The sequence below is a fragment of the Pimephales promelas genome, chromosome 18, assembly GCF_988280905.1.
Source record: "Pimephales promelas chromosome 18, fPimPro1.hap1.1, whole genome shotgun sequence".
Taxonomy (NCBI): Eukaryota; Metazoa; Chordata; class Actinopteri; order Cypriniformes; family Leuciscidae; genus Pimephales; species Pimephales promelas.
This window is the reverse complement of record NC_142786.1, coordinates 4,186,415-4,202,954: the sequence shown is the minus strand read 5'-3', so window position 1 is coordinate 4,202,954 and position 16,540 is coordinate 4,186,415. Positions and strand designations below refer to the sequence as shown.

At 39.1% G+C, this 16,540-nt stretch overlaps 1 protein-coding gene across 2 annotated transcripts in view; it reads left to right on the top strand.

Moving 5' to 3' along the window:
* Positions 1–10,850: 10,850 nt before the first annotated feature.
* The window catches only part of khdrbs3 (KH domain containing, RNA binding, signal transduction associated 3), a 151,048-nt gene continuing 145,358 nt past the window's right edge, over positions 10,851–16,540 (top strand). The window contains exon 1 of one of the 2 annotated variants that reach the window (XR_016147298.1): positions 10,851–12,338. Coding sequence is in view for 1 of the 2 variants with exons in the window: in XM_089122786.1 (XP_088978912.1) it covers positions 11,717–12,338 (622 nt within the window). In the remaining variant the exon portion in view is untranslated. The remainder of the gene's footprint in view (positions 12,339–16,540) is intronic. The other variant, XM_089122786.1, reaches the window with a different exon arrangement.

Below are 16,540 nucleotides of genomic sequence, written 5' to 3'. Positions count from 1 at the left end.
CCTCTGCACGCACAGGGAGTCATTGGCTGACAGAAAGCAACATTCTGATGGAGACATTCTGAGTTATGATAGACTGAGTGGTAGAAAGAGAGCAGGAGTCACACAGGAGTGCAGAGAGATGATCCATATCACCAATCAATATCTACTGCACTCCTTCTCAGCAACCTACACTCGCAGTGAGTGTGTGCGTGACAGGAACAGTTGTAGAGATCCCTTTAACCTTGCGTATGGACAGGTTGTTGGAGCCCTGCGGTCTGATTTTAATCACATCCTCTGGTTATTCACCATTACAAGAATGAGATGTCTGCAAGAACCTCTGTCCCATTTTCATGTCTACTTTTTTTGGACACAAACTTCCCGTACAAAGAAACACTATAATTTCTAGCCAAGAATAAGCACGTGTGTGCATTTGAATGTCTTTCAGCTAGATCGTGTGGTTGCACGTGCGGTGTTTATCGCGTTCAGACCATCACAAGTAATGATTTTTCTATTGCTGTCATAACATGACATTGATTTGACAGATTCCATTTCAGATGCACACGTTTAATGAGATATTTTCAGCCTGGAGCCAAACTATGGGATCACCTTTTTCCCGATGGAATTTCACCGCACACTGATGAAATAATCACGCTAAAAGGCAGTTAATTGCAATTTGTATGACGTGTCATATTACCAGTTGTTTGATTTACCAACACTTTAAGTTAATTGGTTTGTCTGCTAAAGGACAACATATCAAGACCTATAAAGATAAACATGTTTTGTTTGTCATATTTCACAAACTTTACTTTTTACTTTGTTTCTTTAGTTTGTCTTTGATCAGTTTAATTTCTTCTAAAAAAGAATTCACTCAAAGGTTCATTACAGGTTCCAAGAAGAACCTTTATCAGCCGTGGAACATTTTCATCGCGCAAAAGACTTACGCCGCCTTCACACTGGCAGTTGAAATCAGCTCCGATGCGGCTGCGAAACGACCGGAAGTCATTCATTTCCTATGGAGATTCGCAGACCGCATGCGAATGGGTCCGAAACGGGTCCGACCGAGTGCGGTGCGAAGAAAATCGTGTCCGTTGGTCATCCGGATGCGTTCAAAAATTTGAACTCGTGCGAAAAGCTACGGACTGTTCCTATCCGACAATTCCAGCGGAAGTTGAGCGTTGCTATGGTACTGATAAACAAACCTGAATTATTAACTTTTAATAAAATAAATAATGATTTTATAACGATACGTTGTCATGTCATTTTATATTTTCATGACTTTCTAACGTTTATAAGGGCAGTTAATACAATTAAATTGAAGGTAGACATTGAACTATTGACCACTAGTGGTCAATAGTTCAATGTCTACCTTCATTTTTATTCGACCTGACATGTCAACGTCCTGAGCAACTTACCTCACGCAGCATAACCCTCATCAGAGAGATCATACAGAATTGACAGAATCAAACTTCAATCTCTCCGCAATTTTTGTTCTACCCAACGCTTTTCACTGTGTAGTACGACGTCCGTTGGGAACGTATTGCGTATTACGGAGCTGATTTCAACTGCCAGTGTGAAGGCAGCGTTACAGTGGAATGTTGGGACCAAGAAGTCAGGAACAAGGAACACAAGTTTTTTATGAAAAATGGGTCTTTATTTTAACAAAAGGAAAGGATGAGCCCATTACAAATTTAGGCCCTGTTTACACGAGAACGCTCGCGGGTGAAAACGTAAAAATATTTTATCGGATGTACCATTCGTTTACACGGCGACCGCATTTTTGAGCCTTAAAAACGCAAAAAAGAGAAACCACCCTCCAGAGTGGAAAGCTTAAAAACGCTCCACCGCCGCGTTCCCGTGTAAACGGTAAAAACGCAAAAGTCTGCTTGACAGTGAAGGTTGTACGCAGGTGCATGGACTTGGTGTTGTTGTAGTATGCACTCCTAGCCGCCTGGAGTGCATACTACATTGAATTTCACACACTTTTGCGTCACCATTGGCACGCGGATTTCCCACACAAAACCCTCGTCTAAACGCAGAATACAAAAGACACTTTTGCGTTTTCTCTTCAGAATCGTTTCCGTGTAAACATAGCCTAAGAGGGAAACCAATTTAACTACACATTCAACATACCAAAAAATCAAGTCAAATAGAGATGTATAGCAAATAAAGATAAGGAAAGAAAAATGTAAATGTACAACTAAAGTGATTTTGCTAGTAGAGCGGGAGAGATTGTCAGCAGTAGTGTTGACTTTACCAGAAACGTGTTGTCTCTTGAATCTGAAGGGCTGCAAGATACCATCTTGTAATCCTTCCATTAGAATCCTTCATTTTCTCCAACCACTGCAACGCTTTGTGATCAGTCTCCATTGTAAACTCATGGCCTAGAAGATAAGCTGTGTCCCAATGTGAATACTGCATCCTCCGAAGGTCGCATTTGAAGGCTAATTGTGTCATCGCGGTGGGATGAAGGCTGTCCCAATTCAGTTATGCATCCTTCGAAAGCCGGTTGCGTCATTGCAGCGTGACAAAGGCTTCCCTGATTCAAAAGCGATGCTTCGTTTCCTCGTGAAAGAGAGGATGCACAAAATGGATCCTAAGCGGCCTATCCTTCCCCATAAGTCATTGCACGGGTGCGTATTCTCTAGTCGTAGACCTCATGGTAGTATGGGATTTTATTTTTGACTGGAATGAAAACTAGGCTGTACATGTGTTCAATGGGTACTGTTGTATAACAGTATCTCAGTTCAGCAGACTTTCCAAATAGCTGAATTCAGTATGGAAACTACCCCGACTATGGTCTAATTGTGTACCTATTATTGCTGTGCATTATGGGATTAAATGAATGCGTTATATATTCTGCTCTATATTTTCGGACACACCTACAAAATGGCTGAAAGTAGAATATATATAGTGTAAGTGGGTGATTTCAGAGATTGCTCCCATTATAATCAATGATGCTGAGGTACACTTGCAGTGTAGACAGTTTCGTTGATTGTAATGGGAAAAATCTAGTTTTGTCACGTTGTGTCGCTCCCTCTCAGTGTATATTAGGGGGCTGTATAGAGAGAATGGGAGAGATAAAAAAAAAACATGTAACATCACACAGAATACAGATAAGCATGTTCCATTTATTAGGTCTTTCAGGATGCGGGTTTAACGTAAACCTGTTTTATCTGCTTTGAAGAGCTGAAGCGCTGTCTCTACAGATAGGACGCTTTAGAAGAACACAAGATTGTGTTATCAGGTGCCACCTCCCGGGACAAGGTGCGTACACAATGTTTCAGGTTTTTAACAGATAAATATGACATCAGGTTTAAGAAAAGTTTGACAAAGTAAAGGTGGCTCTGAATGAAAACTGAGAGAGATAGGAGAGGATGTAATGATTGGGAATAGCCTGATAATTTGTGGTCAATGAATGTTGTCAGCATTGCTTTGTTTCGCATTGCATCTCTCCCTCAAACTCTTTGCCCCCCTCATCTTTAAATGTACTTTTTTACTTGACTTTGAGAGATGAATAACCTTTTGTTTGTTTGAATATGTACACTCTAAAAAATGCTGGGTTGTTTTAACCCAACTTTGGGTCAAATATGGACTAACCCAGCCGTTGGGTTAAATTTTAACATTACATTTTTAACCCAACATTTCGGGTTTGTCCATATTTGACCCAAAATTGGGTTAAAACAACCCAGCATTTTTTAGAGTGTAGTCAATTCTAAAGTTACAACAGCAAGTATGTCAGACTCTATTTGAAGGGATGGTTTGTTGGCCCATTCCAATATCTCCATCATGTCTTAATTTTCTTTTAATCCTATATGTAGAGAGTATTGGTTTAAAGTCCCCCCATGTAACATCAATGGGTGGATGAAGAAGATGAAGGTAGGCATAGATACAAAATAGCAAAGGTTTTATTCCAATAAGTAAATACCCAAACAAATAGAACATTGTGCTAGTGCACAAACAATAACCATCCTGGAGTCCGTGACGGGCAGTGGGACCGGGTGCAGCTGGATGAACTCCAGGATGGTTCAGGCGGAAATGGTGGTGAGGACCCTTCGGGTGGCCCAGGTGGCGAGGACTTATTGCTTATTATTTTCTTGCCATTGTGTAATAAAGATGTAGGCCTATACTTTTATAGAAATACATAATTTGCTTGATTTAATAAAGCACTGCCCTCAGAGAGAGGCAAAAACAGAAGCCAGATTAAAAACGCATGCATTTTTTTCTTACTCTCTGCATCTACAGTATCAATACACCCCCATACTCAAGCTGGAAGACTCCTTGGAGAGAAGAAGCAGCGAGAGATAGAAAGAGGAAGGAGCTGAGGCAGAGGAGCAGGTCCTCCCTCCTACCTGCTTCCCACACAGTGAGCGGTTCCTGAAGATCTGGAGGAGGAAGCACTCCAACCTGAATTCTCCTTCTTTCTAAAGTCTGCTAATAACCCTCTCAAGCAGACCATCATGACTATTTTAAGTTTGTATACATCCCACTCCTGGCCACCTCATACAGTTATTCAATATGCTTCTTGAGAAATTGTAGAATGTAAAGAAAAAATCCACGAGCTGATGTTTTCTTAAGGAAAACTTCTTGTGCTTTTGTACGAAAAGCATCTTTGACTATATGTTCGGTGTATGTATAATTGCTTCAAGCTTTATAGCAGAGTTTTCAACAAATTTTGAACCACTCTGATCCAATCAATGATTTTGAAGTTGAATTATTTCAGTCATTTTCTGCTATTTTTGTTTCTTTGCTGAAACTGATGTGATCTATTAGTGTAGATTCGAGTCAAAATGCTGAGACGGATTCTCATTTCTGACGGCAAAAAAGATAATTGCTTGCATCGCAAGTGGTCCGTAATCACTAATATTAGTTCAGTCAAATTTGGCTGGAGTTTGTAACCAGTTGTCACACCGCTGACAACCTAAAATCACGGCTGAAATGCCTCGAAATTAAGCCACCAAAAGTTCCTAACGTCATGTCTGCAAGTAGCTTACTACAAACATTAATTCCGTGAGGTATTTTTACATGCGTGCATTACAGCAGCCACGTTCAGTCGTTACCAGTGGCTGCATGTTCCTCACAGATTTCTTTCCATAATCACAGGAATTTATGGGAAAGAGCCATCTCACCTTCTGCTGCCTGACAGGGATTTTTGACAGCCACCATTCGCTCTCGAAATCTCACTCTCCTTCCACTTTTTCTCAATCTCCACTTCTCTCTTCACACTCTTCTCTCACTTTTCTTTCCCTTATGCCCCCCGCCTGGGGTTTGATGGACGTGTGGATTTCACAGACTTTATTCCATTGCGCTAAAATCCTGACAGGCCAAGACATGCAGGTGTCCCCTCTAGCTTCCTTTCAATGCTTACAATGAAAAAAATATGTTAATTGCGTTTTGAGTCAGCTCTAGTTAGGCTGACTTATGAAAGGTTGAGTTTTTGACATTTATGCTCCAGGAAGAGACCTCAGTTTGTGTAATTTAATTAAAGAGTCGAATGTTTCTCAGCTCATCTGAATCTATGAGGAGAGTTTTTTTTCTTTCTTTCTTTCTTTTTCGCACTTAATTACACAGCACAAGTTGTTAAAAATGTCATGTCCTCTTTTTAAATAGGCTGGTATTATGGTATTAAATTTTTATAGCGAGAGAGCCAAAGCCTGATCTGATTTTGATCTTGTGGCATCTAAAAAAAAGTGCATTTGCCATCTAAAAAAAAAAGTGCATCAAAATGTTTGCCTTCATTATCATTTATAAAATAGTAGTAACTTGGTCAGTCTGTGAAACAATACTCTTTTTGGTTGAAATCTCCAGGCCCTCCATACTTTCTAACCAATTCAGAGCTCAAGAACAATTCAGAAGCCGATAAAAAATATTGAATAAAATAAAAACCCATGCAGAGGATCATTTTTCTTGTGACGCCCTGACATCTAAAGTTTTTTGTCCAGTCCATCTAAATAATATTAAATTATGTAGAGTTTCGATATGGGCCTTCAAGGCAAAATGGTCATTTCAAATGCATATGAAGTTATCAAATGCAATGGCAAATGGAGACGTTATTTAACAAACAACTGACAGGTCTGAGATGCAGAGAAGAGGAGAGGTCAGGTTAAGTCCCTGATGTGCAACCACAAACTCAGTCAGGGCTATGAAAGGGGAAAAGGAAAGGTAGAGAGAACGTGTGAAAAGAAATAGATCATAAACACAGAAGAAGGGTGAGAGACAGTTGACCTTGTGAGCGCTTCCAGTCTAGGTGCCATTGATTTGTTTACCTGGATTGAGCTGACAGCTCCTCATTACGATTTCCTTTAGAGAATGAGAGAGAGAAAGAGAGTAAAAGGGGGAATGAGAGGAAGGGAGATCAATTCCTGTGAAGGATCAGGGCTTGCAAGATCACTCTGAATGGTCATTTAACGGATGGGTTGTGTGTGTGTCACGAGTGGGTCACACAGGTCTACTAGAGCTTTGAGTTTGTGAAATTAGTCAGTTTGGTCACTGGTAACTAACAGTGTACTTAAACAGGCAAAAGGGTATAGCAATCGTTATTAATAAGACATTTTAAGAATTCACTTTATAGGCTACTAATTATTATTTACTCGCTGACTTTTATATTCAACTAACTATACCCAAGTAGCCTACTTTGCATGTCAACTTTGCATGACTCTCATTAGAGTAGACTGACTAGTAGACTGTTATACTGTAGGTTGTTATGATTTGGTTTAGAGGAATAAGTTGACATGTAGTTGCATGTTAGCCTATAGCCAGATAGAATGTCAAAAGTGTACCATCGAAACGTGTATTACTTAAATCATCAATAAATAACCATATCTGACTCAATCTGTTTCGCTTTTGGGATTGTTTCTCTGTCAGAAAATGATCAAATCTATTCAACATATCTTGTTTTCCTCACAGAAAATAATAGCATATAGGCCTATGGAACCCGGACAGCAGAAAACGATGTGAACTCCTACACAAGTCAGAGTTGCATCATAAATTAGCATTTTCTTGAAGGTTATTCTTCATTAACAGTACAACGAATTCACAATTCAAACCGTCAGAAGTCAACATTCACACTAATCAACACGTTTATATTTTTTTTCTGTCATGACTGACACGTCCTCAAAAACGGAAATTATTTTTTTTTGTGGCTTGTATTGCTCAAAGGCAGCTTGGATAACAAATAGTTACCCAATGTGGTTACGATTAGGTTTAATCTAAGCTTTAACTGAGCTTCATTCCAAAACAAGCGGAACTACTTGTTATGGCCACACGGAGCCAGTGTTGCCACTTCAAATTCATGCGCGCGCTTCTCTCATCAGAACTCGCGCCTTTTTCATGCACTGTACAACAATACGTGCTCGACGCGCGTGTTATATTTTAGCAAGCGTTGTGTGATTTCTTCTCGAAAGCGACAGGATGCTTGTGAAAGTCACGCTGGCTATAAGATCCTCCCAGTGACAGGCGTGAAACTTACAAATGAACCGCTAAATGCCTATATGTCAGCACTCTTCATTCCTGAGGTGAGACGGAAGGTTGTCATGAGAGGAATTCATTTAAGTTAGTCGTTAAGGCATGTATAGGTTATAATAACTTTTTTATTCATTAAATGTACATGTATTTCTTAACATCATTACTAAAAACATAGGCTTAAAATGTGAGAAAGTTGAAATGACTACACCACAAAATTGTGCTCTAATGGTTTTATAGTGAAAACAAATGCCTGCAGATGTTTAGCTTCTTGTGAGGACAAAAAGAATCACAACACCCAAAGGAGTCAGACATTTCCCCTTGGCCGTGTAATTAAAGTGGTATTTATGAGACAAATATTAAATGGAGAGTCTCCCGGCTGCGCTGTCAAGCAGGTAACCTCCCTTCGCTATGATTAAAACCACTCTCTGTCACAATAACGACCACTGGGATGCAATTGTTTGGCTGCGCGTCGAGAAACAACCAGCGTATCATAACCAACAAAACCACTCAGCAAAGTTTATTTATCATTTTATGGTGTGATATATTGCAATTAGGAACAGGATGCTAAGACAAGAGCCCATTAATGGAGCAGATTTATCTTGTGCTGAAACGTTGGAGAAGAACAGCACCAGATGGCAACCATATCTATAAATAAGTCATGTTTCAGAAAAGGAGATTAGTGCTTTTGAGCTTGTTTTTAATGGTTTCTTGCAGAGATTAAAACATTGACTCCTAACTAAGCTTTGCAATAACCCTTTTTATTTTTAGAGGCAAGCATGTGTAAACAGGTTCCATAACTCAAGATTGCCATGATCATGTATGCTGGGGGAAAGTCGTACATGTTACTGTTTTTTCTATCTTAAAGGTGCAGGCACACTATACTTTCACTCCAACACATGTGAGCACTAGACCAGAAACACAAGCACAGGTGAATAAGTTTTGTCTTTGAAAGCAGTCCAAAGTGTAAGTCGTGTGACTTGTTTATTTGACCAGTAGGGGATGTACATACAACTGGCTGTCATATATAAAAGCTGCATGGTTTGTAGTGTTATGGCGTTTGAAGTGATTTTGTAAAACTTTGATCGCAGCCTAAGGTCTATTTAAGGTAAGGATGCCTAACCTTCTTGCATCCCTGAGTTTGCATTGTGTATACAGTAGCAGCTAACTGTCTCCTATCTCTAACTTTAGCTGTTCTCAGAGCTAACCTCTCCATATTCTCAACCCACTAGTACCTATAAATAAACATTTCATCGATTGCTTGAAGCTTCCCGTCCACACAGTAAACATACAGAGTGTCACCTCAAAGTTTAATGTGGACGAACATAAAAGTGCTGATATACATAGAAGTTTTTTTCTTCCGGTTTCAGAACCATGGATCAGGGTTTGCGAAGATAGAGTGGGTTTGGCTTATCAGAACTCTGACATTCTGAGTTATGCAACTTGTTTCCGCTGCCTACAGTCCAATACGCCCACCTAAGCCTCCACCTCTTTTTATTTTTCAATATCTGACAACTGAAGAGTTGAGAACTAACCTTGACTGGTATAATGAGACAGCCCGCTTCACCACTGGACGATTTTGTCTCATTTGGCTCATCAGCCTCTCATTGGGGGGGTGTCCGATGACAAACGTATATTGCGTATAAATCATCACAGATGGAAACAGACCATAGCCTTAAACAAAACTGTGACCTGAATTCTCTTCCGTGGGTTTCCTTTGTGGTGACTCTTGAGTTCGGTCATTAGCAGTGAGGTGAAAGAACCTGCTGACACTGTGAGCCATTAACGGAGAATGAGATCTGATTAATCACACACACACACCACATGGTGCAAGAAGATCGGACACTTTCATTTGCATAAGGAGTCTAGCGGAGACCCGGCTCAAACATCATATGCCCAGTGATTTGTTATTCCGTTTTTTTTTGTAATGAAAGTGAGGTGTATTTATTTTCTCTAGATAGATAGAATGTGCTTAATCTAATGTAATCTAATGCAATGCAAATCAGTCAAGACAGCATAACATTACTGCATTACTTAAGAAACATGTCCAGATGTGCCGTAATACATTTCTACAAAAATATTCAGGACTGCTGATGGGATGAGATGCAGGATTTGAAAAAAGGTACGAAAATTTTCTACTTAATTAAGTGTGGATTTTTTTATTAATTGTGTATGCCAATGCTATGACAGTGACCTTTAACCTCTTCTCTTCTCCTCCAAAGGAAAAAAGGTACAGCGGGAAATGGATTTTTGCTCTTCATTTGGCTGTGTCTCTATAGAGAAAGTTATCTGAGAGCGCTTTTGCCAAAATAATCAATTTTTCAATGACAATGAACGGAGCAAACATGGTTAACTACCACATACATGGTGCTACCAAACACAATAACTCAATAAGCGGGCCGATAGCTCCCCTGTGAATCACTGGCAGCTTCTCTTTCCTGTGTTCAATCTCTAGTATTACACATGCATGACCTCATCAGGAAGATCTGAGCTGGTATTTTACAGACACATGACTCACTCTCGAGTTAAGTTTAGCCTTCCCCAGGCTATCTGTAGAGTTTTACAGTAAAACAGCTCACATTCCTAGTTTTGACATTTTAGCTATTCATTTGAAAAATCTTAATTTGGCCATGTCTCTTGCAGCTACTGACCACGCATGTGTCATGTCCCTCCTGGCATCACACATGAGTTTTGACTGGCATCTAATGCTGCTGTATATTGACATGGAGGCAGAGCAACACTGCGGTTGGTAAGCCTGCAGCCTTGAGACCACTTTGACCTTACTTGGGTGTGAATGTTGTGGGTTACACAAATGTATGGGTTTTTTCTGAATATATGGATTCTGTTATATTTTATAAGGTGTATATTTGTTGCCTTTTGGCTTATGAGTTCTCTCCGACTGTTTATCCGCAGGGACGGATACGCAAATCCTGTTTTGCACTTATAGTTCCAGAGTAAAGTCTGCCTTGAACAGCTCTGATTCAACAACTCTTTTCTGAACTGTCTCACAATTTAAGGGCTTAGGGTAAGTAAAAAACAATACAAACTCATGATACACATCATGTTAAAATCTGCCAAATCAGCCCAAGGTCTTTTATAAAGGTCTATTCGCCCCACTTTGCAAAGATCACCACTTATTCAGAATATTAGTTATTTATTTTTTTATATACATTTTTATTCAGAACCAATTACATTTAAAAGATAATAAAATGATTTAAGAATGTTCAATTGCTTCAGAACACTGTGCTAAAATGACTCTTGTGGTTCAGTTATTTTAGTGAAGCAAACCCATACAGTGCTAGAGTCCGATTTCCTGAATCCATCACTGATTAGCCGGTTGAGTGAATTAAAACCACACAGCATGGCCATCTATTGTCCGAATTTTGAACATGACACGAAAGAATAGTGATGAAACGGTGCTTTTTAGTCCATTGAAAATTGAGCCTTTAAAAGTTAAAAACCCAGAACTTATGTTGCTCTTAAAGCAACACTAAGTAAGATTTTTTACCTTAAAATAATGTTTCCAAAATCGTTTCAGTGGTTCATCAAGTCCTAACAGGCACTTATGCCTCCGCTTTGTGGTCCTATATCTGCTATAACCACGCTATGTGAGACTGCCAGATCGGGTCGAGTTTCTGTAGTTCTAATGAGACATAAGAAAACTACAAATTTGACTTGCTTTACGTCAAGCGTTACAATAGTCATTTTGGTTTTCTTCATTTCTGATGTCGCAATACATCATACTTTCATGAAATCATGCAACATATACTCTACCTTGTCTGTGGACATCGTTCATTCCAAAGCCGGTGCTCGACAGACAACGAGTGTGTGTGCAACATAGGCTAAATTATTTACCACAGCGGTAATGGACAATTCCGCTTCCGACCTGTAGGAAAAGTTACTTGATGTTGCTTTAAGGACCATGAAGCTATTGTATCTTGTTGTGTTGACTGTGATTATCATATAGAAGTTATGGTTAAAGATTGAATGGACACATTAGTGGTTTGTGGGAATCTCTAGTATACCTATTCTATAAAATAAATCAAATAAGCTATTCATTTTAGAAAATGTATAGGCTACTGAAGAAGACCAATCATTAGATTGTGTTTACCTCTAAAATGGTTATATATAGCCTAATGTAAACACACCTTTTGGAAGAATTCTGTTAAATGTATTTACTGGCAGCAGACTGGGGAGATTAAATGCAACAACACCTTTTTTCCCCCCGTCAAATTTTTCAAAACAAATAGCAAATGAAACCGTTAAGTAAGTCCATGCAATGTTAAAGATGATTGATCCACCCAAAGTCACAAACGTCCTTTCGATTCCCATCTCTCAACACATTTCGCGAGGAACTGCAGCACCTCGGACAATTCCTCACCCGCCCCGCCCTCAGGGAATGATTGACATTTGGGCATCCGATATCTACCGAGCGGCACCAGCTACATCCAATCAACGGAAGATCTGGGACTTGCAGTCGTTGCCCGTGGATACAACAGGGGGAGCTTCAAAGCGGTTGTTTACAGTTGCGAGCGGCAGTCTGACCGGACGGAGGCATCGGCACATTCCCGCAGATGGGCTAAAGACGAACCATCTGGGAAGCGCATGGACAGTTGTCTTCAGCACAACTAAAGGAAAAAAATCCAACTCCAGGTTATGTTGCAGATGCTTACCGACAGCTAATTTAATCACTGGGTTCTTTTGCTGGTACGACTGGTGCGCATTTTGCCTGGGTTGCTTTAGGACAACAGCAGGATCTAACGTTCTCTTACAACAAGCTTTTTTTGTCGGACCAAACTCACTGGACAAGATGGATAACGAAAAGTACTTGCCAGAACTGATGGCGGAGAAGGATTCTCTGGACCCATCCTTCCAGCACTCATTGCGTCTTCTTGATCAAGGTAAGTCCCGCTGTCTCCTGTCAAACTATTCGTGTCACACCTCTTAAATTCCTCTCACGTTACGCGATGTTCTGTGCGTTTTGCGCGATCACTGATTGAAGTACTAAAGAGATGACGATTATGATGAACCCTTTATTTGCTTGTCCTATATTCGCTTATTGTGACATATTCAAACATAGCCAATATGCATTTGTACATTGTGGCAAGCCGTTTTAACGCGACTCATTTTAATTCATTTAAATTAGGATAATTGCGGCTTTTACTAGGCTATCAATTCCTATACGCACTAGTTATTCTGGCTATCAATCTGTTGAATTTGTCATTGTTGAACCACTACTTTTCCATTGCATACTTGTGCTTGTCTCTTTGTTTTAGTCACAAATAGTGACAAACAACTTGCTCATTTGTTGGTGGTAATAATTTGCATTTTTTTCCAAATATTTGCTAGTAGTAGCCTACTAATCTCATAGAAATGAATACCCTTTAGGTAAAAGTGTGTTCACATTGTCACTATAGTAATATATTTAATCTTCCTTTACATTTTTTTTATTAAAATTGAACTGCAAAGTATCCATTCTGACTAGCCATTATATGACAAGTGAAATCAAATGTAAATAGAAAAGTTACTAGTGACATTTGGGTTTGAGTCTCTAATGAGTCAATGTACAGTATGCAGTAACCTAAAGAGGCAGCATACTGGTTTTAATTTTTTCATGTGTATTTTTCTATTCTCTGTAAAGAATTAAGCATGTTCATTCCTCAAGAGCATGAGCTCATTTGCGCTTCAAGGAAGCAGAGCATATTCGAGTCTAGACTCTAGAGAGAGCGCAGACTCATTAATTAATCAGTTTTAAGAGCACTGCACAGAACCAATATCATTGATAACGAATGTAGCATGTGTTCTTATTCACGTTTCTGGATTGGATGCAAGACTTTTGGGGCTCTCAGGCAAATAATGAAATGGGAAATTCAAATGGAAAAACATAAAAATCCGTTCAACTTATCTTTATGAGCAGATTAAAGAAAATGTTTAAAGGGATGGTTTGCCAGTTGTTGGGAACATTCACTCGCACGACCGTGAACATGTTCAGAATGTTGGTGTTGCATGGAGGCTGTTTCATGAAAGTAAGTCTGGCAATATCGGCAAAATGTCATTGTTTTATTCCTATACCTTTCTTTAGTTTGGCATAGCATAGCGCGCTCCCTTGCAATGCACACAGCTGTCATAGATGCGCGCTCCATCTCTTTCTCACATCCCAGCAGTGTTGCACAAGTAATATGTCAAAGTTATTTACTCATGAAAACATTTTATGCTGTTGCTTGAGATGTGTTCCTCGTCGTGCGATCCAATGAAAAATTCCGCTCGATTCACCGAAGTGTCTCCAACTAAAACCATAGAGCTTTAAATCTGGTGAACCAGTGCGTAAGAGAGTCCGTTTGCAGCTTTAAGCATGATGCAGCCATTCTTCTATTAAAGCTGCACTAATGTCATAGAATGTGTTCCCTGGCTGTTACTCTTGGTTGCACTTTCCCCAAGGGGGTGACTGAAGGTTTCGGAGCTCTAACACTAAGGCATATGAGGTTTGAAAAGCTGCAGAATCAGCATAATGTGGAACATGTGCTTTCCATGCAACTGTCATGGTATGGCATTGAGACTCTTGTTTGAGTAAAAGTAATACACTCTTAGAAGAAATGGTTCTATTTAGAACCAGAAATGGTTCCATCCCCTGCTTCATATATGGAACTCCAAAATGGTTCTATATGGAACCCCAAAATGGTTTTATATGGAACCCCAAAATGGTTCTATATGGAACCATTTTTTTTTTGGTAAAAGGTTCTATTGGCCAAGTATGTAACCCCAGGGTTCTATATGGAACCCTTTTTTTTAAGAGTGTATAGAACCTTTTAGGGCTTCCAAATACGTAGCGCTGATAGAACCTTTTAAGGTTCTATATAGAACCTTTTCTTCTAAGAGTGTAGTACAACCAAAATAAGTCATTATTTACTCACCTCCATGTTGTTCCAAACCTGCATGGTATTTTTTAAACCAGAAATATAGAAGTTTTTATTTTATTTGTATGCTGTTTCCTTCAACACGTATTGCGAACACGTCAAGCGGCAAAAACAATAAATAAGTATAGATCACTATAACTCGTCCGCTTTGTTGCACAGAAAAAAGAATTGTGTAACTGAGTGGTAAATTTTGGGGGAGCAATTTCTTTAAGAGCACAGGTTTGAGGAGTATATGTGCAGGGAATAGTGTAAAATCAAATAAAAATTTTTTCCTGTATTCAGTATCCCAAAAATATCTCTAACAAGGGTCATTCTAGTCTAGCTTTGTCATTAGACATCAAACCTGTCTCATTTTTCAGCAAAAACGGTGTGGTCTCTCTATCTCTTTCTCAAAGCCACATCAATATGCCAGGCCAGGGTGGAAGATATTCATATGAGTTCTGTCGACAGTATCTAAGGTTTCTGCAGAGACCGCTTGGGTTTGCCGTGAGAAGGACGGTGCTTCTGTCAGAGCGATAACATTTTTCACACTTTCGCACTCAGCACTTTTCTTACTTATCACTCCATCTTGCTTCCTTTCACTTTAAATTGCAAGGCCTTTTTGCAGGATATTTTGAAGTGAGAGGCATGATGACAGAAGGACAGAGCTTTAACCTCTTTTCAGTTCTTGAAATGTTGCGCTTACAGAAATGAAAACGAGAGAGGGAGAGAAATTGTCAAGCCAGGGAGAAAGAGACTGCTTCATAAGTGTATTTGCTCGTTTATTAAGAAAGATGCAATTTGCAAGTAATTAGCTAACATCTCTCAATGTTTTATTGGCAGAAATCAGCATAGGCGTCCTGGGGTTTGGAGATGTTTGCGTGGCTGCCAAATCTTGAGAAAAACTTGCGCTCTTATCTCCAGTATAGTACAGATGGCTCATGATGTCATGTCGAGTAGCTCTTAGAATCCTTAACTTAATTATGTAATTGGCAGGAGAAAAGGAACACAAAGAGAAGCAACTTACAAAATACACATTCGCACATGCATTTACACTGTTCACAGGCCGCTAAACAATTCTTGACTGGCGAGAAACAGATGCAGTGGGAGTTTTATTAAACCAGCGCAAACCAACAGTCACCAAACCCCCAAATCCCACTCAATCTTTTGACTTAATTGCTTTAGAAAGGCCTTTCTTAAGAGAATGTGAGTCGGTAATTAGGTATTTAGTGTAATTACACTCCATTAAATTAACAACGGATCCATAATTGGGTTTCAGAAAAGTAAAATTTAATGTACCAGTAAAGACTTACATTTAGTGGCAATGTGTATTTGAATTTAGTACGCATTTGTATTTCTGAGTGAAGATGGTTGTGTACAGTATTGCAAGTCAGGGTGTCTTGATATACATCATGATTAAATGTATAGTAATTTATAAATTGCAAAAGACATCACCAAATGCATGAGGAAGATCAATGTTGCACGCTTTCTTCGCTTTTGTACTTTACACTACTTGAGTGCAACACTTTCTAGTGGCAGTTTAAAAAAGGTTAGCTTTCTATGGAAGCTTGTTTCCGCCACTGAATAAAAAATAAATAAATTAATAAATAATTGTGACTTTTTATCTCACAATTGCGAGATATGAAGTCAGAATTGTGAGAAATAAAGTTGCAATTGCGAGATATAAAGTCACAATTGCGAGATATAAAGTCAGAATTGCGTGATATAAAGTCAGAATTGCGTGATAGGAAGTCGCAATTGCGCGTTATAAAGTCAGAATTGTGAGATATAAAGTCAGAATTGCGTGATAGGAAGTCGCAATTGCGTGATATAAAGTCAGAATTGCGTGATAGGAAGTCGCAATTGCGTGTTATAAAGTCAGAATTGCGTGATAGGAAGTCGCAATTGCGTGATATAAAGTCAGAATTGCGTGATAGGAAGTCGCAATTGCGTGTTATAAAGTCAGAATTGCGTGATAGGAAGTCGCAATTGCGTGTTATAAAGTCAGAATTGCGAGATATAAAGTCAGAATTGCGTGATATAAAGTCGCAATTCTGAGAAAAAAAAATTATGATAAACTTTTTATCTCACAATTCTGACTTTTTTCTCACAATTACATATTACATATCAATTACAGAAAAAATTACATAACACACAATTGCGACTTTATATCTCGCAATTCTGACTTTATAACATCTGCGACTTTATAA